This window comes from Calliopsis andreniformis, chromosome 2 (assembly GCF_051401765.1).
Source record: "Calliopsis andreniformis isolate RMS-2024a chromosome 2, iyCalAndr_principal, whole genome shotgun sequence".
In the NCBI taxonomy this organism is placed as follows: domain Eukaryota; kingdom Metazoa; phylum Arthropoda; class Insecta; order Hymenoptera; family Andrenidae; genus Calliopsis; species Calliopsis andreniformis.
This window is the reverse complement of record NC_135063.1, coordinates 16,895,890-16,920,964: the sequence shown is the minus strand read 5'-3', so window position 1 is coordinate 16,920,964 and position 25,075 is coordinate 16,895,890. Positions and strand designations below refer to the sequence as shown.

Here is a 25,075-nt window from a genome sequence, read left to right as displayed (position 1 = left end):
GTATATGTGTGTATGTTTGTATGTGTATGCATGTATGTAGGTATGTAGGTATGTAGGTATGTATGTATCTATGTATGTATACTGTTATTAGTATCTTTAATACTCAAAATGTTATGTCTCGTTTGGAGAAGGCGTTGCGTGACGCCTAATTTATTTACTTCTTTTTAATATCTATATAAATGCATCGTCTTTTTTGCCCTATTAATATATTTTTTCCAGCGACATGGACATGGAACATAAATAGCCTAGATCGTCGTACAAATAAGTTGATCGATATTTTATCGTTGCCCTGAGTGCCTTGGAACCCGGCTTGCGAACGGAACTCGATTTCCGTGCTTCCATACATGTAGAATAAACGCTCGTCGACATTCGATCACTTTCTTACTCCATCGTTAAAGTCACTCATTTACGTTCAGGTAATCTCTATTCTTCTCCCTCTTGTCTATTTCTTCCCTCCACCGTTCTTACTTCTCGATCACATTTCATCAACACGGTTTTCCTTCGCTTTAGGAGAAGCTAAAGGAAAATTTGAAGCGTCGCGACGCGACGATCGGCTGCCGATTCCTCGCAAATGTTACCCGTTCCAATAAGCGTAGACTTCTATCCGCGAGCTTCGTCAACAAACCGCAAGCATTCGTTCGATAAGAAATCGTTGCATGACAATCATCGAACCGAAGCGCGTTTACTTTGTATCTAGTAGTCATACGTGTACTTCGTTTCCTTGGAGAAACCAACACCTATGGCGATGAAACGATAGAAAGCTTAAGGCTTAAGCGAACGGTACGAAGTAGAAGCGGTAGAAAGTAATTATGTACGTACTCGTATATCGTTGATCGGGACGCTTCGGTTCGAAAAAGTCGATACGTCAGTTTTGATTTGTTCAACAAATTGTCAACTCTCGATAAGGGGATAAAAAAGTGGCAGTTGAACGCGACAGGTCGTCCAAACGGGAACGAGGAAAACGTATGGAGAGGCAAAATTTGGCCAACTTTTTGAAATACGTTCTATTTCGATTGGTGGATGGTTCAGACCCTCGGAGGTGTGCGAGTTGCGCGCAAGCTCGCGTCGATCGGCGGTCGGTCGTGCAGCGTAGATATAGATACTGGTACATGTATTGGTATTTTGATCCTTTGGCGGCCGCAACAGCGACTCTTTTACAAAACGCTTGATTATAGAAATATGTGGCTTTACAAAACACTTACTGTCACCGAAGGACGAAAAAAAGACACGGTTTTGTTTTCGTGACGTTCGGCGCGGCGCGGCGTATCGCGTTAGAAAAATTAGCCATTTTTCCTTTCTCTTGCTCGATTAACGATACGAACGATTCGGTTACATTTATAGAATCATTTTGCTCGGGCGAAAAATAGATTACTATTATGTATTCTCTTATTTTCTTCTGTCTTATCAATCACTCTATATCTTTCCATCCATCTTTCCATGCATCTGTATATGTATGTATACGAGTTAACGTGTAATTGTATCTGTTTGCGATGCCTGTATGCATGTATTATATTATTCTTTCCGTATCGTATGTGTGCGCGTTTTTGTATACGTGTAAGTATGTGTATCGCTCGCTTTACATAGTATTTATGCATTTAATCGTCTTTTCTTTTTATATTCTGCTATTTTTTATTATCTTGTCCCATTCTTTAAGGCGATCAGCTTAGCTTTTCTTAGTGCTTATAAACGTAATATTTTTTGTTTGAAATGCGGGCCAGGTGGCTCACAGCGTAACCCGGGGCAACTCGGCAGGATCTTTATCTCAACTAGTACCGTTAAGAGTATAATAATCTTTATTTATACATTTTCCTTCCATTTTTTCTTATCTCACACTTTTTAAATATATCCTGTAATATTTCAATTCTTCTTCTTTTGTTAAAATGCGTACAAACGGAGATGCGGAATCGTAATATGTATGTATAACGTACCGAGGGAAATGTGGCGTTCATTACTTATCCACTATTATTATTATTATTATTATTATTATTATTATTATTATTTCATTATTATTATTAGTCGTAGAACTAGCAGTAGCAGTAGTGGTGGTGGTGTGGTTGTGGTGGTGGTGGTGGTGGTGGTGGTGGTAGTAGTAGTAGTAGTAGTAGTAGTAGTAGTAGTAGTAGTAGTAGTAGTAGTGATAGTAGTAGTAGTAGTAGTAGGAGTAGTAGTAGTAGTAGTAGCAGTAGTAGCAGTAGTAGTAGGAGTAGTAGTAGTAGTAGTAGTAATAGTAGTAGTAGTAGTAGAAGTACTAGCACTAGTAATAGTAATAGTAGTAATAGTAGTAGTAGTAGTAGCAGTAGTAGTAGTAGTAGTAGTAATAGTAGTAGTAGTGGTAGTAGTAGTGGTAGTAGTAGTAGTAGTAGTAGTAGCAGTAGTAGTACTAGTAGTAGTAGTAGTAGTAGTAGTAGTAGTAGTAGTAGTAGTAGTAGTAGTAGTAGTAGTAGTAGTAGTAGTAGTAGTAGTAATAGTAATAGTAGTAGGAGTAATAGTTATAGTAGTAGCAGTAGTAGCGATAGTAGTAGTAGTAATAGTAGAACTGTCATTATTACTCGTATGTTAATTATTATCTACTATCATTAACGATATTGTTATTTTTATTATTACTATTATTATTTTCTATTATTTAGTATTATTCATCATTGTTAATTATCATGATTTCATCTTTGCTGAATCCTTGTCACTGCGCGGATAGTTTACTCGGCATTTGTCTAATATATTAAGGTTTTATTTACGGAGTACTTATCATTATTGTTATTATTTCTCATTATTAATATTACTACTATTATTATTATTATTATTTAATTTTATTCTTCCTTGAATCAGGAGAATTGTCGAGTGTGATCACGCAAAGCCAATATAATAATTATATCGTTATTCTTTGTTTCGTCTTTAAGTTATTTTAGTTGAAGCTTCACACAGCCAAAAAATGAAAAGCACTTAAAACAGTGCTCGATTCTATATAAACGAGATCTCTATTAATTAATTAATCCGATAATTAATTAATTAATAAAAGGGATTCCGACTGTCTAGGGAGGCAGAGGCAGTCACCACCACGCGTAGCCCTCGCTTGTGAATACTCTTTATTCCTTGTATTTTCCTTTTTTAGCATCTCGTTGATTCACAGAATGGTTCGCATAAAACGATTCTTCGTTCATGGCCATTCCTTCCTCTGGTTGCGTGGTTTTATGTACATGTATGCATAGCTGTACTGATACATACTTCCTAATTTCTCGTATCAAACGATTTTTTTTGCATTATTTTCCATTCCCACGACTGTTTCTCGTGTTTTCTGTTAAAGTTATATTTCTACGGACAATTATTTTTTTCTTCTTTTGCAACGAGTTTTGCCCAATCGATTGCGAAATTGCATAGTATTGTAAATATTTTAATGGTTATTTGTCTATCGTTGACTGTAATATGTAAATACATTTGATTTACAAACAATAATAGCAATCTAATATTTTTTCCGTAATATTTTTTTTCTTAATAGTAGCATGACTATTTGCGTTTACGAAAGGTTGGTCACCATTGCTGCTGTTGTTTCTCCATTGCCGAATAATTATTTTCTCAGAATATCATACATCGAAAGATTTTCAGACTCTAGTAAAACGATGAACAGCAGCTTAGACCTATGATAAACTAAGAACGTAAGAACTAAACTTTTTTACATTGATAAGCTGAGAATTAAAGGATTCGTTAATTTCAGAAAAAATATGAATAGTTGCAAATATGTTGTAGTGAGGGAAACTCGACGAACACCCTACATACTTCCTAGCCAGCCAGCACGTTTGTAATACATGTATTTGCGCATGTTTTGTTTTCTATTTATTCTTGATTTTCGCATAAGTCAGCGTGAGTTATAATTGTTTTCTACAGCCCTAGCAGAAATACGAACAATTTAACTACATTCTTATTTTTTCCTTCTCTTAATTTAATTTCTACTTTACCACTTTTTTCAGCTCTTTCGTTTCGATCGTCTAATGCGCTACTCTTCTCATACTTCCTCCCACTTACTTTTTCACAATATCTATAGCACCAAAACTTTGTTTTTCTTTCGTTCTTTTTTGCCCCTCACTTACACACGCACACGCGCGCGCGCGAGCGCGCGAGCGCGCACACACACACATGCAGACACTCTTTCTCGCCCCCACTGTCACTCCTACTCTCGCTCTCTGCCATTTGCTCTTTTGCTTTCTCGAAACCCTTCCCCCTACACCCCGCATCCTTCTCCATCCACCCTTTTTTCGCAGCTCTATTTCTGTCACTTGTTTGAAGAAATGGACGTAAGTAGCGTCACAAGTTCAACGTCCGATGCTTTCAGGGGTTCGCGTAGAATTAAATACGGAGGAAACTCATTATACTTCTTATTTTCTCTGTTAATTGGCATTTGACGATACGGTTTCTGCTACACGCGCTATCGATTTCATAGAATAAAACGGATTTATAAAAGATGAAACGTAGTGCTCCCATCTTCGATTTCGCAGAATCGTGAGATTCACGGTTGTAATTGGGTATCCCGTAACCACTCTTGAGCACGGAATGGAGCGCAGTGTTTACTGTGGCAAAGCATTTCTGTGCACTTCGATTCTGTGTGCCGATTCAGTCGGACTCGCGGCTTAAGAGTAGATGCAACGAGACGCAATTGCGGAAGATAGGAATCGTTTCGATCACGGATTGCGGAATGTGTAAGTAGTTGCTGTTGGAGATCGGTTCTGTCATCACAGTTCGTTCGAGAGGATTCCGTGACGATCGAAAGCGTTGGGACACGTTTGCGGCGAACTGCCTCTGTGTCAGGTCGTCGCGTGTCTAATTCTAAGCGAAAACGGAGAAAGATTTCGGTCGGAAAGCGCTGTAAATCGACGAGCTTCGAGGAAAACGTACGAAGGATATTTGGCCAGTGCGATCTCCAATGATAATAATTCGATCGAAGATGGTCTTCTTCTTAGTTTGTTCATTTTTAACGACGGAGGTCTGCCGATGGAAATAAAATGCAACGAAGACGCATTAGCTTCTTCGAACGCGCTTTTGGTCATGTACCGTTTCTTTATTGCGTCTGTTAATCTTTCGCGTATCAATTCAAAAAGAAACAGGATCTAGTTTCGATTACTTGATAATTCCGTGTACGTAACGATATCATACGTGCTATCTATCAACCTATCTATACTCTAGTATTTCATTTTTGTATACCTTTAACAGCTATGTCCGTCTAACAAAGCAGTTTCTCCTTTCCTTTCTTTAAATACCTATATTTTTCATCGTATTACCGTACTTTTACCTTTCTCATTTCCGCCCGTTTTAGTAGTAGCCGCAGATTGTATTCAGTATCAGTATTAATAATATCGGTACTAGAAATAGCAGTAGTAATAACAATAGTAGTAGCCATAGCGATAGTAGTAGTGGTAGTAGTAGAAGTATGTAGCAGCAGTAACAGCAATAGTTAACAGTAGTAGTAGTAGTAGTAGTAGTAGTAGTAGACAAGTATATAATAATATCAACGAAAGTAAGAATCACGTACCACTATTGGTAGTGGTAATGATATACAATAGTAATAGTAATAGGAGCAGTAGTAGTAACAGTAATAGTAGTAGCAGTAGTAGTAATAGTAATAGTAGTAGTAGTAATAGTAATAGTAATAGTAATAGTTATAGTAGTAGTAGTAGTACTACTAGTAGTAGTAGTAGTAGTAGTAGTAGTAGTAGTAGTAGTAGTAGTAGTAGTAGTAGTGGTGGTAGTTGTAGTAGTAGTAGCAGTAGCAGTAGTAGTAGCAGTAGTAGTAGCAGTAGTAGTAGCAGTAGTAGTAGTACTAGTAGTAGTAGTAGTAGTAGTAGTAGTAGTAGTAGTAGTAGTAGTAGTAGTTGTAGTAGTAGCAGTAGTAGTAGTAATAGTAATAGTAGTAGTAGTAGTGGTGATAGTAGTAGTAACAAGTAGTTGTGACGGTGGTCGTGGTAGGAGTTTGTCATGATTTTGTGTATGGTAAATTGTGTACATGGTAAATTATTTGTGGTGGTAAAAGTGTGATTTGCAGTTATAGATAGTATCTGCAGTAACGGTAGTGGTAGTTAATAATAGTAGTAATAGTAGTAGTAGTAGTAGCAGTAGCAGTAGCAGTAGCATTGGTGGTTACAATCACAGTAATGATAGAAATAGTACATAGTAATTGGTAATGTACTAAGAGTAAATCGTAGTTCATGAATTCCTTTTAACAGTAGCGATTAGTCATGATTATAGTACTAAATTTATCATCTGCTGGTATTGTTTTGAGTTTTTTTGGGGGGGAGGATTATCTAGCATGGCAATTCAATATTTCTTCTCTTACATCATATTCATGTGTAGATGTCCTTTCTCCTTTCTTCTCTCTCTCTCTCTCTCTCTCTCTCTCTCTCTCTCTCTCTCTCTCTCCCCCTCTCTTATCCCTTTCACTATTTCTATTTGTATCTCTACCTCTACCTCTAACTCTACCTCTATCTCTCGCACAGATACAGATACTCTCGCACATCATATTCTTGCACTCTCATTCTTAGACTCATCCTTAGCTATGCACTCTTATAAATAGAATTATTCTTCTAGTTCTGGGCACTCCCTTACGTTCACTGTTTCTTTCTTTCTTGTTAAGCTGTCATATAACATCTAAATTTTACTTGCACTAGCCATTGCTTACAATTGTGTAACGATTGAGTCTTGGATATTGAAATGTGTACTGAATAAAAAAAGAGCTAGATACATTTTTTCTTCTCATTTTTACACGAAAGTGGGATCGAGAATTCGTAGTGAGGTTTCAACGCGAACAAATTGGCAGTAATCGTCAGTACGCCAATTATATTCTTGGAAAATCGACTTTTTTCTGGGCAATAATTAGAATGGCAGTTTTGGACGTTTCTCTTCTGAATGCAAATTCCAGTCTCTTTATCATTGCAGTTTATCCCACGAATCGATCTTGCTAACTCAATTTTTATGCGACACTGCTCTTGCTACTACCTCGCTCTGTTCCTGTTTCTTACCCCCCTCCGTCATCCACTGCTTTGATTCTCGTGGCTAATCGTCTCGATAGAGCAGCAATTGCTGTGACAGGATTTAAACAGGGTATGCATGTAAGTATGTATGTATGTGTGTGTGTATGTACATATGTACTTACTACCGCACGCCATCGGCAGACACCTTTTCGACCATCGCTCGACTATGAGCGGACGTCTCTCTCGACCGTTTGAAATTTGTCGCGTAATGCGCACCGACCTCCTGTCACTTCGTGTACGCTCGCTTCTGCTCAACGAAATTACATACTGTACATATCGCGGCATGCAACCGAAAACTTGTCACAGAGCGTCGTCGTTCGCTTGTAGCTCTATGCTCTAACTCGACTTTGCTTCCTCGATCGTACACACTCGACATTTTCTCGTTAGAAATTTGAAGTGACAAGCCGTAACGAGCTTTTTGTTCTTGCGTATTAATTGGTTGAACGACTTTAAGAGATTTCTATATTTTCAAAATCTGTTCCATCAATGACTGGCATCGCTTAATGTTTCTTTCATCTTTTCTCGTGTTTTTGTACTTCTAAAATTGTGCACGATAGAGGACGAGGTCGTTCAGAGCAGACGTAAGTACGAGTGTATATACGCGTGAGTGTGGCTAGAATTAATGTCACGCTTCGAGAAACAAATCGCATCCCAATCGTTTAATGTTTCAAGTAATGTAGATACCGATGCCAACTTACTTTAGATAACGTTCTTAGTGAAAAGATAGAGTAGTCTCTCCGCTGCACGACACATTTCCCTTTGGTAGTTGTTCCTCCTGCAACGATTACGCCCGTCTCCGAAAGTCCTCACCGCGAGCACCATTGCCATTTGTTTTCCGTTTCACATTCTTCTTTCATCTTTCTCTCTCTTGTCTTCTCATTTTCTTTCAGTTTATCTCTCCCTCCGTACCTTTCTTCTCATTCTAATTCTGCCCGTTTCCCCCTCTCTTTCCCTCATCTTTTCCTGTTCTACCCTCTCTTTCTCTCATCTTTCCCTGTTCCACCCTTTCTTTTTCACTCGATTCTGGAATATTATTTTCTTCATGTTCCTTCAGTTATGCGTATTCGTGTAATCACCCACGATAAGTAATTAATACATGTTATCTGGTATGATCGTTCGTCAGGCACGTTTGAAGATAATGGCAGACACTCTACAATATGAGAGATTAAGAGCGAGAGCGAGGGAGAACAGGAGGAGGAGGAGGAAGAGGGTAGAAGCAAGTAGAGGGAGAGGTAGATAGAAATAGACAGAAGATAGACAGATCGATAGATAGATAGATAGAGGGATAGAGAGAGAGAGAGAGAGAGAGAGAGAGAGAGAGAGAGAGAGAGAGAGAGAGAGTGAGAGAGAGAGGGGAGAAAGGGAGAGAGAGAAAGAGAAGTATAATTCGATCGTGTTCTTTCTTCATTGTTTTTCTTTCACCAGGAATCTGCAGCAATTCAACTCTCCTTTTTCCGTTTCAATTACATCGTTTACTCGTTACTTTTTATTTATTTGATATCGTTTTTAGTGAACACTGGAGTCGGTGGTGTGTGAGGGATGGATGCGCGAGAGGAATGATCCTGTTCCATCCCCTAATTAGCACGTAGGTCCCTACGTGGGGTGCGTGTGTATTGTAACACTTCAGGAAGCGGAATTTTCGCTCCTTTTCGGAGAATCCGCTACTTATCGTCTCTCTAATCATTAGCTCTTATCGTTACGCAATAAATACGTTAACTTATGTCGTTTTTTCAACAATTTTCATTCCTGTCCTTCGTTTTCCATCGATCTTGAACACTTTTGCCGACAACTAGTTTATTTGTTGTCGCGTTGCTCGGACGGCGCGGCGCGGCGCGGCACGGCGCAGCGCCGCATCGATGGAAGATATTACGCGGCACGCATTTATCCAATCGATCCTTGGTCGTTGAATTCTCGCGTTACTTCTCTCTTTTGTTCTCGTTGATCTTTAATAATGGATTGGAAGCACCCCTCGTATTGACAGACTAGTGGAGAGACGACGCGTACGCGTACACGCATAGACAGGTGCCCTCGAACGGCTCGAACCAATGGCCAATACGCACGCGTACACGTGGTATCGCTAGCGCGACTACGACGACGTGTGAAGGAGGCCTACGTCAGGCACCGTAGAGAGCTGCAGCTGCTCTTCGACAACCGCTCCAGGACTAACCACCACGCTGCCACCGTCTCCTTCACTGTAATCCCACAAAATCAGCAATTTTAAACGTGTTTCACTGTGAAACTATTCATTATGAGAAAGAGAGAGAAAGCGATCATCGACTACTATTTACTATTTACTTATATCGATATTGTATCGATCGAAATATCTACCTAGTAGTCAGACGTCAGTCTCGATGCTCATACAGGCGGGATTGATATTGTTATTATGGCGAGGGTTGCAGTTGGGTTTTTTCGTGATTTCAGGGTGAGTGAGCAGTATGCCGTCTTCCAGTTCCATTATATCCGATGATGATTCAGACATCGAACTCTTCTTCAAGTGTTGACCTGTGGAACATAAGAACAGTAAAAGTTGGACAAATTCCGCTGATCATGACAATGCTGAAAGACTAAAATCACCGATACAGTCGTTTCTATCGTTTTCTCGCCCCCCTTCCGTTCATTTTCAAATCACATTTCACAAATCGAGATTCTAGTTAAGATTAACTGAGAGGTGGCATTACCAATATTATACATTAAATTCGCGATAAAATCCGTTGAAATCCGTTGAAATCCGTTGAAATCCGTTGAAATCCGTTGAAATCCGTTAAAAGTCGTTAGAATTTGTTTGAAAGATTTCGTACCTAAAGTGCCAGGGAGGTACGGGCAGCTAGTCACGTGATTGAAATTCTGCGACTGCATCTCTTCCTGGTCAGTCTCACGGTGATAGAAGTAATTGAAGTTGGAAACGATGACAGGAACGGGCAAGGCGATCGTCAAGACACCAGCGATCGCGCACAAGGAGCCCACGATCTTGCCCCAAACTCCCACGGGCCTGAAGCACACCGAAAACGAACCAGTTCTTATTCGGGACTAATTGCCGATCGTTAGCTTGGAAACAGCTTCGTATCTCATCTAGAAACTCGGTGCTAGGTGTGGTGTTTCTATCTTGTGTGAGTTTGACATGTTGAGTCGAATGTGGCGCTACTTATGCGGTACTGGAGGCACCTATAGATACACACGGACCATTCGCGTACGCACCTTTGCTACATGTTCAAATAAAGATTAGTCGTGAACAACCTTTACACTTTTTCAAATGATTGTATAAACGATAGTATCATTGATTGTAATAGCGATTGAAAAAGAAAGGGAGAAGTAAATGTGTCGTAGCAAAAGGCAGCGTTTATCAAGAGTTTTCTAAACTCAATCGCTTACTGATTCAGTCATACTATGACTTATGACTTATACCATTGTACTCACTAACGAATATAGTTCACGTAAAAATCCAACAATAGATGTCTGTACTCTGTATCTGTTATTGTGGAAAAAGACAAGTTTTCGCAAAGTAGGTAACTATCGTAAAAAGTCAGACGATTATTTTGAAACGATTCGTGACTAGATCAAAATTATTATCTCAGTTATCTAATGTTCACTTGACGAATGCTACGCGCCGTATAGGGCCGTGTATAAGTATAGTGTTCTCTCGTGTCTAATAGAAGCGGGCTCTCTAGGCTAGACTAGGGGGCTAACGTGACTTTCCAAAAAGGCTCCTTCTTCCTGTGCGCCGATGCACAATTCCAAACAAGCGTGTGTGTCATTTCTTTGCTCGGATTCGACAGAACCTTCTAAAAGTACAACATGCAATCGAATTCAACAAATTCTCTATATTAATCGCAATCGTAATCGTAAACGAATTACAGATTGCGTTACAAATTAGAGTAACGATATCGAAAAAAGGACAAACATTGAAATAACCTTTTCGAATACGTTGACGTAGAGAGCGGACTCTCTAATTGTAGCATGTTTCCTCGAGCTGAAAACCGGAAGTACTCGAGTCGATTATTATTCAACGAATGCTTACTGGAATTCCATTTCTGTCTTACACGAGCAACTTAAGTTTTCTCAAAAATTCACTATACCTCTTACATATGTATACATCGTATACATATACGTATACATTAATGTGTATGGCAAATATGAATTTCTTCAGATCCACGCCATTCCTACAATTTAATGATCAGATACACTGCTCAGTGGTACTCGTTGACTTTTCTACTAGAAATAATAAGTAATCGACTCTCAACAGTTGATAGTCGATTCGAAATTGAAATGCCTCTTCTTGATTTTCTCATCACAGAATCAAATTTCTAACGAATTCGATTTCAAACCAACAAAAGCCCTTTTTTCTCAGTCGCTCATTATATTCTTACAATATAAAACTTATCGATTATTGTTTTAGGCACGATTGAAACTACACATTAACGCGTTCTCAATCTAATTAAATAGACAACTATTAGCATAGGTATACTTGAACGCTATCGTTCAAGATCTAAGGTGAAAACGAAGAATTCCTTTTTCGTTTCGTTCGGTCATTTCTTTTTTTTTCTTTTTCTTTTGTGATTACCATGCAACGCAGTTCTTTTTCTATCGAATTTCAATTCCTCTATCTGTTTATTAATACATAAAAAAAAGAAGTAAAAGTACTCCCGTCTTTTTTCAAGACTGACGATCAGGAATTCTTTGTTAGTGTTTGGCGTTTAGAATATGTACGTAGTATAGAAATTAATTTCATTAAATTCCGTGCGAAAAATAAGAACTTAGGTCTAGTTATTTAATCGAGATGTAACTTATACGGGGAATTAATGTATGGAGAAGTAGTAGAAACAAATAGATCATTCCTGCAAGTGTCACTGTACTATGGGCCTTTGTGATCCATGACTGATGGTAGTAGGAATGACAATAGTAAGTATTATGATGAAAACTAGAGAAATTGTTGAAGGAGAAATGTTTCTTTCACGTTGTTTTGGACTAGTACTTAGATATCTACTAATGGGAAAATAGTTGAATTTTTTTGATCCTGATAAACTGCATGCATGTACAAATGAATACAAAGTGTTGAGAAATCGCAATTTGGACAATTGCGATTTGCAAGGAGTTATCATGTATGAAAGAAGATATCATCTAAGCAAAACAATAATGAGAAATAGAAGCTTTATCCAAATGGATCGCAAACCGCACGAGGTAATTTCGCATATGAAAAATGTGTAAAAATGACGATTAATCGCAATAGGAGTAGAAAATTACTTAGTACTGGGTCTTTTGCGTAAGACGGTGAAGGAAAGAACTGTTGTTATGCAGACTTGTGCGAAAAATATTCTGGACAATATTCATCATTGTCAATATCTATGCATCGTGTTTGTGTTTCGTTTTGGATGGAACACGTAGGTATGTACTACTTATATTCTGTCGCGCAACAGTGTAACTATGGTAACGAAAGATAATGCATGAAGTAAGAGAACTGTGTAGAGATTTTAGTACAATCTTATTTTTATAAGATTATATACAGTTATTTCATGTTACTTGCAATCCTATTTATGAAGTGTTATTTCTAAGAAAAGGAGATGCCCAAAGACGATGAATGATGCGAGTGCATATTCGTAAACACTTTTTTAAAGATTCAAAGCAAAAACAATTTCTCCCACGAATTCCTTGTATTTTTTTATTCGAATTCGAACCATTTCTCATCCCCTCTGTCTTAGACTGTGCTCGCGAAGCAAACTCCGTTTCGGTTGCCCAAGGATACTTATTGATTTATAGGAGGCAATTGCTTAAGGAGCCCCTTCAGTCGTAACACCAGAGATCTCGAGTCTTTCTCTCGCTCTCTCTCTCTCTCTCTCTCTCTCTCTCTCTCTCTCTCTCTCTCTCTCTCTCTCTCCCCCTTCCCTCTCTTTCGACCGATACTCTTGAATCTGGACGCTCTACCGCGAATCATGAAATAAGCTTATCGACATTGCGATGTCACCGGTCCACGCACTTTTTTCGTTCGACCGATTTATTTGACCTGGGTAATAACGATAAGATCGACGAGCAAAAGGGGAGGCCAGAAGTAGAAAGAGCTGACGAAGGGAGAGTAGTAAAGAAGAAAATGAAAAGGACGGTTGAGAATTAGCAACGAGGGGTGGTAAAAGGGGGAAACATTAAAATGATGTTCTAGGGTGGTTCTTAATATAATATCTACATATACGGAAAATTTGTATTCAGGACTTGAAAATCTCTTAAGCGCTTACGAAAGATACATATAAATATGATTTGCATTTGTATTAAGTAGCACAGTGTCCCAGGATACGTTGTGCAACATGAAAAGAGAGATCATACCGTAAATGTCATCTCATCGAAATTGAAATTCATGGTCGAGCAATAATTAAGACGCAAATTCCTATAAGCGGAGAGAGGGATGATAACGAGAAAAGAGAAATTCTCGATGAAGATGGTGGAAGTCGGAAGGATTGTTATCAGGAGGGGAAAACACGATGCGTGGAAATCCGAGAAGACAGACTAACTAGCGTGCTCGATTCTATCAAGCATTAAATCCGCAGCATGAGAAACAAAGTTTAAAGTAAAAAGCGACGAAACATGAAAGATTGGATTTTGAATCTGTTGTCGAGGAAGCAAGAAGAAGAGGAAGAATCATGCCTAGAGGAATAAAGAAAAGATGACTGGAATAATAGAGGAGAATGGATAAGAAAGATAAATAAGAGAATTCGAGCAAGAAATTTGTCTAGGGTCGAAGAAAGAATCGACGTTGAAGGCCTCCTAATACTATATAGTTCTTGTTAGAAGAATTCCATTTTTTACCTATCTTTTATGTCGATACTCGGTGTCAATTTGCACATTAACAAATTTGCCGTTAGCAAACCGTGCGCGTTTCGGAATTTCATCGTATTCGCGTTTAAATAAGGAAGTATAGGTAATGCTCGTAATAAGTCGTAGGTTGTAATTCGAATGCATGATAGAGTATATATGATTTACGTTAGCTCTAGTTCTAAAAATAAGGCAATTCGAAGTTGCATTGGCGAGTAGTTGGTATTCCTCCTCGATAAATTCTATCCGTTGAAAATAATAGACGTAAGTAGGCATATTCGGTAAAATCCGATTACGTTGACGCAGCGAATTGATTCTTTCTCCGACCCGTAACCTGTAGTTAAAGTTATCGTAGGGAAGTAGAATTGGTGTGTGTTCGTTTGTTTTGACGGGCATTAACTAGAGTCTTAAGTGAAAGTGAGTACATCATACGTCATGTCACCATAGCCCACGGTCGTCATCGTGACAACGGCCCACCAGAACGCGTCCGGAATGGACTTGAAGAACGAATTCTCGGAGCCGGCCTCCGCGAAGTATACCGCCGACGAGAATAGCACCACACCTGCAATGCAAGGAAGAAAACACCGGTTCAGTGGGTTTAATGCCCCCGGTGGCTCTGTACCTCATGTCCCCGTAGCCCACGGTCGTCATCGTGACCACCGCCCACCAGAACGCGTCCGGTATCGATTTGAAGAAGCTGTCCTGCTTGCCCGCTTCCGCGAAGTATACCGCCGACGAGAACAGCACCACACCTGGAACGCACACAAGAGGAAGAGGCGATTCAAGCTATGCCAGTATTGAGCTATCTCTTAGCTTTCGCTTCCTCCTGAATCCTCTCCTCCCCCGTGGCTGCTCGTAAACACGCTCGTCACCTCTGTATCAGCTGCAACCATCGATCGATCGATCGATCGATAGCCAAGTAGCTTTCGCTATTCGCCAATGGGGGCTCCTCCACTGATCGTGAGTAAAGTCGCCGGTTTTATGCTCTTCTGTTCTTTCCATTGCAACGATTACCTTAGCAGTTTCACTCTGGGAACTGGGAACTGGCAACTGGCAACTGGCAACTGGCAACTGGTAACTGGCAACTGGCAACTGTCCTCTGACTGATCAGAGGCCCCTCCGGAACCTCTGGCCAGAATAACGACAGAACTTTCGATCCTGTAGCAATGTATTCGGAATAGGTCTGGGTGGATCTATTGACGTTGACCGAGAAAGAAGCGTTTATCGTTCCCAGATTCTAAACGCTAAAGTTCGTGCATTTCCTACGCATTTTCATTTCCAGCTTTTCGATCTTTCACTGAAATATCTTTAGTTTCAACTAAACCGGTGACTTTTAAGTATAATGGGTTATACGTGGGGGTGTGGGCGTATGCAGATACCTATTGCTTCGATAAATCCTGTTAACTGTGTTGTCGAGAGGGATTATTTCTACCGAAGAGAATAGAATAGTTGTATTTTGAGAAGTTTGATTGATGAAGAAATTGGGGTAAGAGAATAGATAGGTAGAGTAGGTAGAGGATAAGAAGAGACTCACCGATGAAGAGGAAAAAGATGAGCAGACCGAGCTCCCTCATGGAAGCCTTGAGTGTACGGCCGAGGATTTGGAGGCCTTTACTGTGCCTGGACAGCTTGAATATTCGGAATACCCTGACGAGCCTGATGACCCTGAGTATCGCCAGAGACATGGCCTGGTTAGTGCTCTTGTCCTGCGGGCTTACCGGCGCTTTCGGCAGATCAATCGTTTCCTCCTCCTCGGCCATCACGGTGCCGAGCGTGATGAAGTAGGGAATGATCGCGATGATGTCGATGAAGTTCATTACGTCACGGAAGAAGTTCAGTTTATTTGGACAGGCGAGGAAGCGCACCGATAATTCGAACGTAAACCAGATGATACAAATAGTCTCTATTAGGAAGAACGGGTCCGTGATGTCCGGCACTTCGTCCTCCTCGATCTTCGTGCCGTTCGTCGTCGTGTTGAACACTTTGTAGTGCTTGAACTCCGGCAACGTTTCCAGGCAAAATATCACGATCGACAAGAGGATCACGAACACGGATATTATCGCGACCACGCGGGCGCCTTGCGAGCTCTCCGGATACTCGAACAACAACCAAACTTTTCGTTGAAACTCGTGCGACGGCAACGGCTTCTCCTCCTCCTTGATAAATCCTTCGTCCTCTCTGTGAACGTTACACCATGGTAATTAGTCGCATACGGAAACTCCGTGTCCTCTTCTCTGAAAGCATAAACGACCGAATACCTGAATTTGTTGGTGGCCAGCTCGCCCAGCTCGTAGAACTTGATCTCCTCGGAGAAGACATCGAGTGGAACGTTGACTGGTCGACGCAGTCTACCTCCGCTCTGGTAGTAGTAGAGTATCGCGTCGAAGGAGGGCCGGTTCCGGTCGAAGAAGTACTCGTTGCGAAGCGGATCGAAATACCGTAGTCGCCGTGCTGGATCGCCAAGGAGCGTGTCCGGAAATTGGTTCAGCGTACGCAGCTGTGTCTCAAACCGTAACCCGCTCACCTGTCCAGATTCGACAACGATCGATTATTGGTACACGTTAACAACAACGATAACCCTCCATCCTCTTACCCAGCCTCCTGGGTAACTTAACCAGCCCCCTGGCAAATTATACCCTCTAGGTGTAAATAAAGGATATTTACATCCTTTACCGGTCGAAACGAAACCGCTACATATGTACATAGGAAAAATAACCTTCTTTTTCATCTATCTCGAAGGTTATGCGTCGCGCCGCTAGACTTACAATTAAGCCCAAGTAATGTCGATTATCTGGAATGAACGGTAGCACGGCTGTCGTTCATTTCTTTCGAACGAAAAGGAACGACTTTCTTTCGAAACCACTTCGCTGCAACGGAAAACTAATAAACGAATCTAGGGTAATTGCATCCCGGCATTAGGACGATTAAAAGAGAAAAGGAACAAGTATTGCTTATTACCACTGCAATAAGGCCTGGGTATATCAAAGATGCCATACCGTTCGAAACGGTTCAAGCTTTTCCTACTTTATCGCATCTACTGTCTCATTAGCCAAAATATTACCTACTTGGTAGAAGTATATCAAGTATGGAATTGAAGTTGTAGTTGACTTGTTAAAAGGTTTTAAGTAATCGTTAGTTTTCGAACGATCGAACGGTTACTGTAATTGGCGCAATGCAGTCGTGTCATCCACGAGGACAGATAATTCCGTTCACACAATACGACCTTGGTACTATATTGCCTCTGATTCCAAGACGAACTTGGACGGCCGCCAAAACACAGTCTGTAGGTCGTTTCGTGTCTTCGGATAATCTTGCTTGCTCAGAAAAGAAAGGAGATACGAATACAGTTCTTGAACGAATGAAATCGTGTCGAAAGTATGCATCCTCTTTCGGTTAGTGGCACCCGGCGTAATCGATACCAATGCGGAAATGTGCTAACGACCCCAAGTAAGACACGTACACAAATAACGCGTCGCGTCGCGTCGTCGCAGCTACGTATCTATGGAGAAACCGATCAATTTTCCCTCTCTGGTATTAATACAACACGTCTGTCGTCTCATAACGATCGAAAGTTTATGCCCCTAAGTCAGTGAAATGTCGAGACAGTGACATCAAACGAAAAATAGAGTAACCGTAGAGCCACATAAGTGGTTAAGAGATAAGTAGGTATTACTAGAAATGCTCACATTGATGACGACCCTCTCGCAAAAGTCATGATCGTGCGGTATGGGCTCGAAGTGCGTGACGCCTGTGTATTGGGTGTGGGGGTTCGGCCCATCCTCGTCCTGGCTGCTGAGTTTTGGCAGCGATCTGTAAAAGAAAACGATCGAGTCGTTCAAGCGTTCGTTGAATCACGGAACCTCTAGGTATGTATATATATATATACATATATATATGTACCTACACATGATACCTAGATATACATGATATACAGATAAAAAACGCTACACACTGTACATAGAAGACGATAAAATAAGAAACTAGATAAAATTACGCTACCTGTGTACTAGCAGTTCCTATATCGAGCTATTCGCTTCATGAGCTAATAGACCGAACCATAAGAAGCATCTAGAAGTCAAGAACCTAGTAGAATTGCGACGACTTGATAAATCCGTCAAGTGAACAGAGTGAATAGGCTAAATGTAGATAGACGAAGAATTAACCGATGCGACATCTATATAGGCTAGTCGATCGTTTATGTGGAAATAAGTGGGTTGACTAACGTTTCTACATTAGAATGATCTTGAACTATATTTAACTATGGTACATTTGGTACATGGAATGTACGGTCGCTACGCTGCTAGCCGATTCTACTGCGACTCAACTAATTAAGAGAAACGAGCTTCTTCTAACTGTAGATGAACGTGCGAAGGATGAATCGCGCGTTATAGTTAAGACAGAAAACTGATACAAGATCGTCGAGTCGATCTTTCGAGATGGTACGTACACCATTGGGAGAGCTGCGTGACTCGTGTCGACGAAGAAAGCTATGGATCCGGTTCGATCGATAGAGCGGGTGGTTGATTCGTGATCGGTAGGCGGGATGCCAAACGAGTACGTCAATTTTAATTAGCATTTTGTGAGCACCTGAAGTAACGAGCTTTAGGCTCGTCGCCAAACATTTGCGTATTATAGGCCACATTCTTTCCTCTCCTCCAGTCGCATTGCGTTTCCAATGGTATCGTTCCTGCATGCTCTCACTCTTATAATTACGTATGTAGTTTAAACACGTCTGAAAATTTTCGAAAGTTTCAAGCAGCCGACATGCCGGAACGCGGACGCCAAGAAACATTGAAGCTTCGAGGTGTTCCACCGGCAAAACGGTAAGACGGAAGAAAGAAGAAAGGGGAAAGAAAGAGGGAAGAAAGGGGGAAGAAAGGGGGAAGAAAGGGAAAAGAAAGGAAAAGTGAGAACGAGTAGGGTCGCTAGAGAGCATCTCTTTGCTCCACTTCCTGTACTACTTACAAGAGAACCAGAGGTCGATTTTTTACTTTTTTCTCCTCACTGTGGCTGTATTTTATGTAACAACTTCTGTTTTAGTTTCACACTGTTACTTTTCAATTATCCGTCAGTTAAGAAAACTGAGAAGTCTGCATCGCGAAGTTAGAACTTGATATATGTATAAATTCATGTTGAATGTACGTAAAGCCCTTTTGGTGAATCTGGTGAAAGAGCTAAACACGAGAAGGGTCGATTTATTATCATAGAAGGAGTCCGTTTGCATATTGTCCGACGGGCAAATACCTACTTGTTAGCGTCCGTGAGAGGTCGCGAGATAAAGGATAGATTAGTCTCGGAAATGCAACGACTCTTGCGCGATGAATCGTCAGAGACGGCGCGGCGCGACGCGGCGCGACGCGGCGGACCGGACAAAAGCTTGCCAGACGAATTTCCCAGGCTGAAGACCCTTTGTTACTTTCTTGCCAACGGTTGCAATGCCGCGCCGCTTGAGAATCTAGTCATACTACCCATACTATGTACACATATCAGCCGCAATTTCCGTCGCAAAACGCTCACTTTCCACTGATTCTAAGAATCGACGATATATTATGTTGCGTTGCGTTGTTGCGTACTTAGAACATCGGTACACAAACGACAACGCTACATAGTCCACGAAACGATTTTACTATAGAAACAATAGATTTTACAAACGAAGTTGAAATACCTAGCAAAAGATTACTTCAAGCCTCCTTATCGAACCGTATCGCGCGGTCCAAGAAGATGGTAATACTTGAACGTTTAACGAAAGCAAAGATTTTCTAGCAAGTTAAAGCCGGTTCGATAGCATTGTTCCAGTAGAGTATCATCAATAGAAGTGAATTAAGAAACACTCAAAGAAAGCACAATTAAATAGATAAGATCTGTAAGTTTGAGGTTGTTTAATTGACGTTCGCTCGATCCAAGATCGCGTCTCCGTTAAGATACAAGAATTGAGATGGCTGAATGAAAAGCCGTTTTCATTGTAGTGTCGCTAGGAGGGGTTTATTTTCACTCGTGAATGGGGATACCGACGTACAGGGAAAAAGGACTCGTTCCGGTGGCCACGTATGCGAAGAGTCGGTCTGAAAATAGCGGCTTCGTCTCACGGAAATAGCGAGCCCGTCGTCTTGTACTGTGACCCAGAAAGCACGTGCTCTGCCGCTGGCCAGCGAGGAGAATCACGCGCCCGACCGCATAACGAAACGGTACGAGGGCCACCACGCGTCTCAAAGAATATGCTAGTTATGACAGCTATGTCAGATTAGTTAACATTAATGAGAACGTATACATACGTGTGGTTTAAGCGGTAGATGACTCGAAAACTTTTCCATCAAATTCTTCTGAAAAATATTTACAAGTATAAATGCTATCGATTCATTCAATTTATCCAAATACTTCTGCTTTCGCAACTAAAACGGAGCGTTCTTGTCACGCAATTTTACTAGCCAATTATTATTGATATTTGCAAGACCATTTAAGATAAAATCCAGTGAATTATTTGGGCAGAAATCGTGATAGAAATTCGTATTTGGTCACTCTGAGTGTGGCCGATGCACGACGCATCGAAATTGGAATTTGAGTCGGTAGGGCAACCCGAAAATTCTAAAAAGCAGCCGCGATAACGATCGGCCTAGCTTCCGTCGACTGTCTATACCGTACACGGCATTGCAGACCACAGGAATCGATTCCCAAAACTCATCTCCCGCCAAAGTCCCCTCTCTTTTTCCCGCATCAACCCTCAGACAGCCCCGCAAATGGAATTAGTTCTCGTCGAAGGTCTATTCGCTAGGCTGGACTCGCGTTACCAATTAGAGACTGACACCTTTCACGGTTTTCTCCTAGGCAACGGTAGTTCACCTTAATAGGCATCAACTGCCGTCGCTGCTATCGCTGATACCTACAGATACGTAGGCATAACTATGATGTATGCATGTGCCAAATCATTTCTCCAGATTTCTATACTGTGCAGTTCCTTTTTCCCCAGAGCTAAACATATTAGGAAGTTAAGACGCTATTCGAGCCAACGGAAATATTTCTCTCGATTTCTCACGATTCTGGAGGCTTCATTCGCAAATAGTTACGTACCCATATTTTAGAGCAGAACTAAGTAGGTGATGAATACAAGTTTTCGAGCTGTATATCTAGATTACGTAATAGATATGCGCGTGTAGATATTGAATAAATGTGTAACGTGTGTAGGTATGGGTACACGTCCGTGTGTTCACGGAATACTCCTGACCCAATATCAATGAACATCGATAAATTTAACCCATCGTCGCGTCCAGAAACGTCTTTGTTGGAAAGCTCCAACGAGAGCGGACATCATGAGATGGAGTATGAGGGAAGACTAGGACATTGATATCCGAAGAAGCGCAAATTCCTATTTAATATGCAATTTCATTAGGTTAAGAAGAATGAACGTAAACTAAACTTGACGTTGCATCGGGTTCGCATTCCCATAAAAAGATTACGTACATACATAGGAAATGTAACGATCGAAGCACCTTGGCTAAAAATAATCTTGAACAATTATATAGGCGAGTCCGATAATGATAACTTATTTAATAGTGGAATACAGGATATATAAACGTACGTACGTATTCTTTTTTGTTACCGAGTAAAACAGAGACTCTTGTTTCAGATAAAAATAGAATACGCGCATCCTCGAGATTCGAGATTCCCTGCTACTGTATCTACGAACCTAGAAGAAAGGATTGAGAGAAACGTTGAAAGAAAGGTAGAGTAAAAGAAAGATCAGGAGTCGTAGAAGATTCGTTTCATTTAGTAGCTGCTCATTATAAGTGCGGTATGTGTAGAAATTAGTAACGACGTTGAAAATATTTCAACTATATAGATACATTCAAGAACGATAGCTGATGGGAAGAAATAAAAAATCTTAAAGAAGGTCTGAAAGAACATTGAACCGTAACAGTTTCGACTATTCCACGTATGTACCTACTTTCTTTTCGGTACTTTACTGTCCCAAAATTCGAGGCTTCTGAGCTGGAAGAAAACTGTACTTCTTGTTTTGTTGACAACCTCGCGAAGACCTCGTTTTGGAAATCGTGCGCGTGCATTCGCGCTTGAGCATAATCCAGTACAGGGTTGACCCACATTAGGTGAGATCACTGAGAGGGCTGACGCTGCATGCATACTCCCAAAGTCATGAGCTAACCCTAGAGAAAATTCTATCGGTGCGACACCTTCGCCAAGGTCCCAAGACAATCCGTTGTCCGACCAGCTAATAGTTCATTATTCATTCAAACGTGCGAACTCGAGCAACCCTTCTATGGCACGCTGCTTCTCTTCACAGTAAATAGGTAGGTGTACATATGTACATAAGTATATAGGTACTTACTTGTTCGTTATATATTATCTATATCTACATACATACGTATATACATGTAACGAGGACTGCTTCTTGGAAGCACAAGTTCAAATCTGGCATGATTTCTGTAATTCTATGCGTTCACAGATGTAGAAACGTCGTCGAAGGAGCCACCGGTGAACCGACGCGAGGCGTGACGAGGCGAGGCGAGGCGGTGCGAGGCGGCGCGAGGCGGCGCGAGGCGGCGCGAGGCGGCGCGATGCGGTGCATACGACCGTGGGGAAGCACCCGAAGAAACCACGTGCGTGGAAACGGAATGGAGCAGAGGTTCGTGCGTCAACCACGCAGTAAATGCGAATGCAAAAATGAACCGTCTACTCAGCCAAGTGAGAATCTTGAGCGACCACTTGCCGACAATACACACCGCTCTTGCAATCCTCTAAGCTCCCTTTCGAAAAACTACCAGCCTACTCTTCTGATTTTTCACTTTTTCTCGGTTCGTGCACGCGACACGAATCTCGTTCGACCAAGTGGATCACTGAGAACGTTTCGCTTCGTTTCTCCCTTGCGACTACGATAATTGCATGATAAATTAAGGAATACTGCATTTTACGTCAGTGTTTGGACTTTCTCGACTCGCTTTTTGCACTCAACAAAATCGAGCTAAGTCGCTTGTATAAACTTCTCAACTAAATGGACAAATTTCTTTCCATTTTCACTACATTTCAATCGTATGGCCTGAAGCCATTAAACAGAAAGTTACACAATTGGTTATTCCATCCCAATGCTGCTGCACATGCGAACCACGTTTAAAACGACATTTACATTATTGCTACATTTGCAAATTTACATAATATTTCGTTATGACAGGAATTATTTTCTGTACAATTCTATTACCCAAGCAGAATGATTCGAACCCCCCCCCCCCCCCATTTTCTCGATATTCACCGTTCGTGCTCTCCAACGAGATCGTACAAATATTTTAACGCTTCAATTCCTGGAAAAATAATACATGTTGCTGTTACGAACTACAATTAGATATTTGGCAGTATCATAACTTATTACTTGGAGTAATCTAAGCATTCGCATCTACATTTGAGCGACCATGGTTGAAAGTCTAATGCAGCTGCTGCGAACTATGTATACATATAATCAGCTATCGCTAAGAGGCTACGCGAGCGTAATACGTAATTAAAAAGATCCACGTATAATGACATTAAACTGTGTCTGTCTAAATTTCACTACGCTAGATCAGAGTGAACAGAGATTTATGTAAAATGTCGGACGCCTGTCGTAGTTTGACGATGATAGCATTGATAGTGGTAGTGATGGTGGTGATAGTGGTGGTGGTGGTAATAGTAGCAGTGGCAGTAGTGGTAGTAGTAGTAGTAGTAGTAGTAGTAGTACTAGTAGTAGTAGCAGTAGTAGTAGTAGCAGTAGTAGTAGCAGTAGTAGTAGTAGTAGTAGTAGTAGTAGTAGTAGTAGTAGTAGTAGTAGTAGTAGTAGTAGTAGTAGTAGTAGTAGTAGTAGTAGTAGCAGTAGTAGCAGTAGTAGTAGTACCAGTACTAGTAGTAGTAGTAGTAGTAGCAGTAGTAGTAGTACCAGTACTAGTAGTAGTAGTAGTAGTAGTAGTAGTAGTAGTACTAATAGTAGTAGTAATAATAATAATAATAAAAGTAAGTATAAAATAGAATAAATAGAGAACTAGAAAGAATTGTTCGGAGCATGTAACGCAGATCTGCATGCAAAAGGTAACCTCATACGATTGACCGATGAAAAAGATAGAGAAGAAGAGACAGAGACGTGTGGATGGTTTGTAGGAGTCGTACCTCGTGTCGCCGTGTTCCTCCGCACCATTCCGGCGGGGGCGTAGGTCCTGCCTCGGTTTGAGGACAGGGGTCAGCCCCCATTTCTCGATGAACTCGGTGCGGGAAATCTTGGCGCTTCGCGGCGGTTACGAGAGGGGGCGAATCCCCCTCCCGAGCCCCATGCCCCCTGACGAGCAGTGCACCCCCGCACAACACGCACCCGCCGATGCTTTCTTTTCTCTCCTCTCTCTCTTTCTCTACTCCTGCCTCTTCTCCTCCTTCCTTACTGTTTCTTCTGCTCTTTCTCCTTCGATTCCTCCTGGTTCGTCTCTTCTCCTTCTCCAACTCCAACTCCAACTTCAACTCCACCTCCTCCTCCTGCTCCTTCTCTTCCCTCTTTGTCTCCTCCTACTACCTCTCCTTCCTCTCTCCTCTCTTTCCTTTTTCCCCTCTCTTCGCTACCCTCCCAAAAGCCCAACCCCGTGGCACAGTCAGTCGGTACTTCAAGTTCTCGAGTCCTCCCTTGTGCTTTTCTCCTCCTCCTTCTTCGCCCCTCTTCTGCTCACCCTTCACCGTCAGTCAATCTCCCACTTGCGTCTATCTTCCCGTATGCTCTGCTCTCCCTTCCCTTCTCTCTCTTTCGCTGCCACGAAGCAACATGCCGACATCAAAGAATCTTGACACGGGACTGATCCATCACGAGGAATCGATAAGAACACTACCAGATTACCGTAAACGATCACTGACTCGCGAACATCGAACATCAGCGACGCCAAGAGGCAGCACCAGTAGCGCGGTTAGTAGCGGCACCGATGCACGACACATAGCCACCTATCAAAATGGCTGCTTTCTCTCTCTCTCTTTCGCTCAACCCCCCGTGCTCGTATCCGCCCCTCAGTCCTCTCCTCTCCTCTCCTCTCCTCTCCTCTCCTCTCCTCTCCTGTCCTTTCCTCCTCTTTCTCCCTTCCTCTCTTCCAATCTCTCTCTTCTTCCTCTTTCTTAACGACCCGTCAACGACTGTGTTTTTGTCCTTTTACCTTTCCTTTCCATCCCTAGCCCGGAAGAATTCCTCATTTACGCCTTTCACTCTTCCATCCGTTCATTCACTCTTTCCATCCGTACTCCCTCTTTCCTTTTGAGCTTTCGTTACGCAT

At 41.4% G+C, this 25,075-nt stretch overlaps 1 protein-coding gene across 6 annotated transcripts in view; it reads right to left on the bottom strand.

The window, feature by feature from the left end:
• Positions 1-9,065: 9,065 nt before the first annotated feature.
• The window catches only part of Shaker (potassium voltage-gated channel protein Shaker), a 79,270-nt gene continuing 63,260 nt past the window's right edge, over positions 9,066-25,075 (bottom strand). For 3 of the 6 annotated variants that reach the window (XM_076392434.1, XM_076392435.1, XM_076392436.1), the window contains 7 exons: positions 17,492-17,615; positions 16,064-16,329; positions 15,340-15,983; positions 14,238-14,367; positions 9,809-9,999; positions 9,339-9,512; positions 9,066-9,202 (listed from right to left, as the gene is read on the bottom strand). In XM_076392434.1, coding sequence (XP_076248549.1) covers positions 9,346-9,512; positions 9,809-9,999; positions 14,238-14,367; positions 15,340-15,983; positions 16,064-16,329; positions 17,492-17,615 — 1,522 coding nt within the window. In that variant the 3' untranslated portion in view covers positions 9,066-9,202; positions 9,339-9,345. Of the gene's footprint in view, positions 9,203-9,338; positions 9,513-9,808; positions 10,000-14,230; positions 14,368-14,427; positions 14,558-15,339; positions 15,984-16,063; positions 16,330-17,491; positions 17,616-18,252; positions 18,374-25,075 lie in introns of those variants that run through there. The other 3 variants (XM_076392437.1, XM_076392438.1, XR_013003507.1) reach the window with 3 other exon arrangements.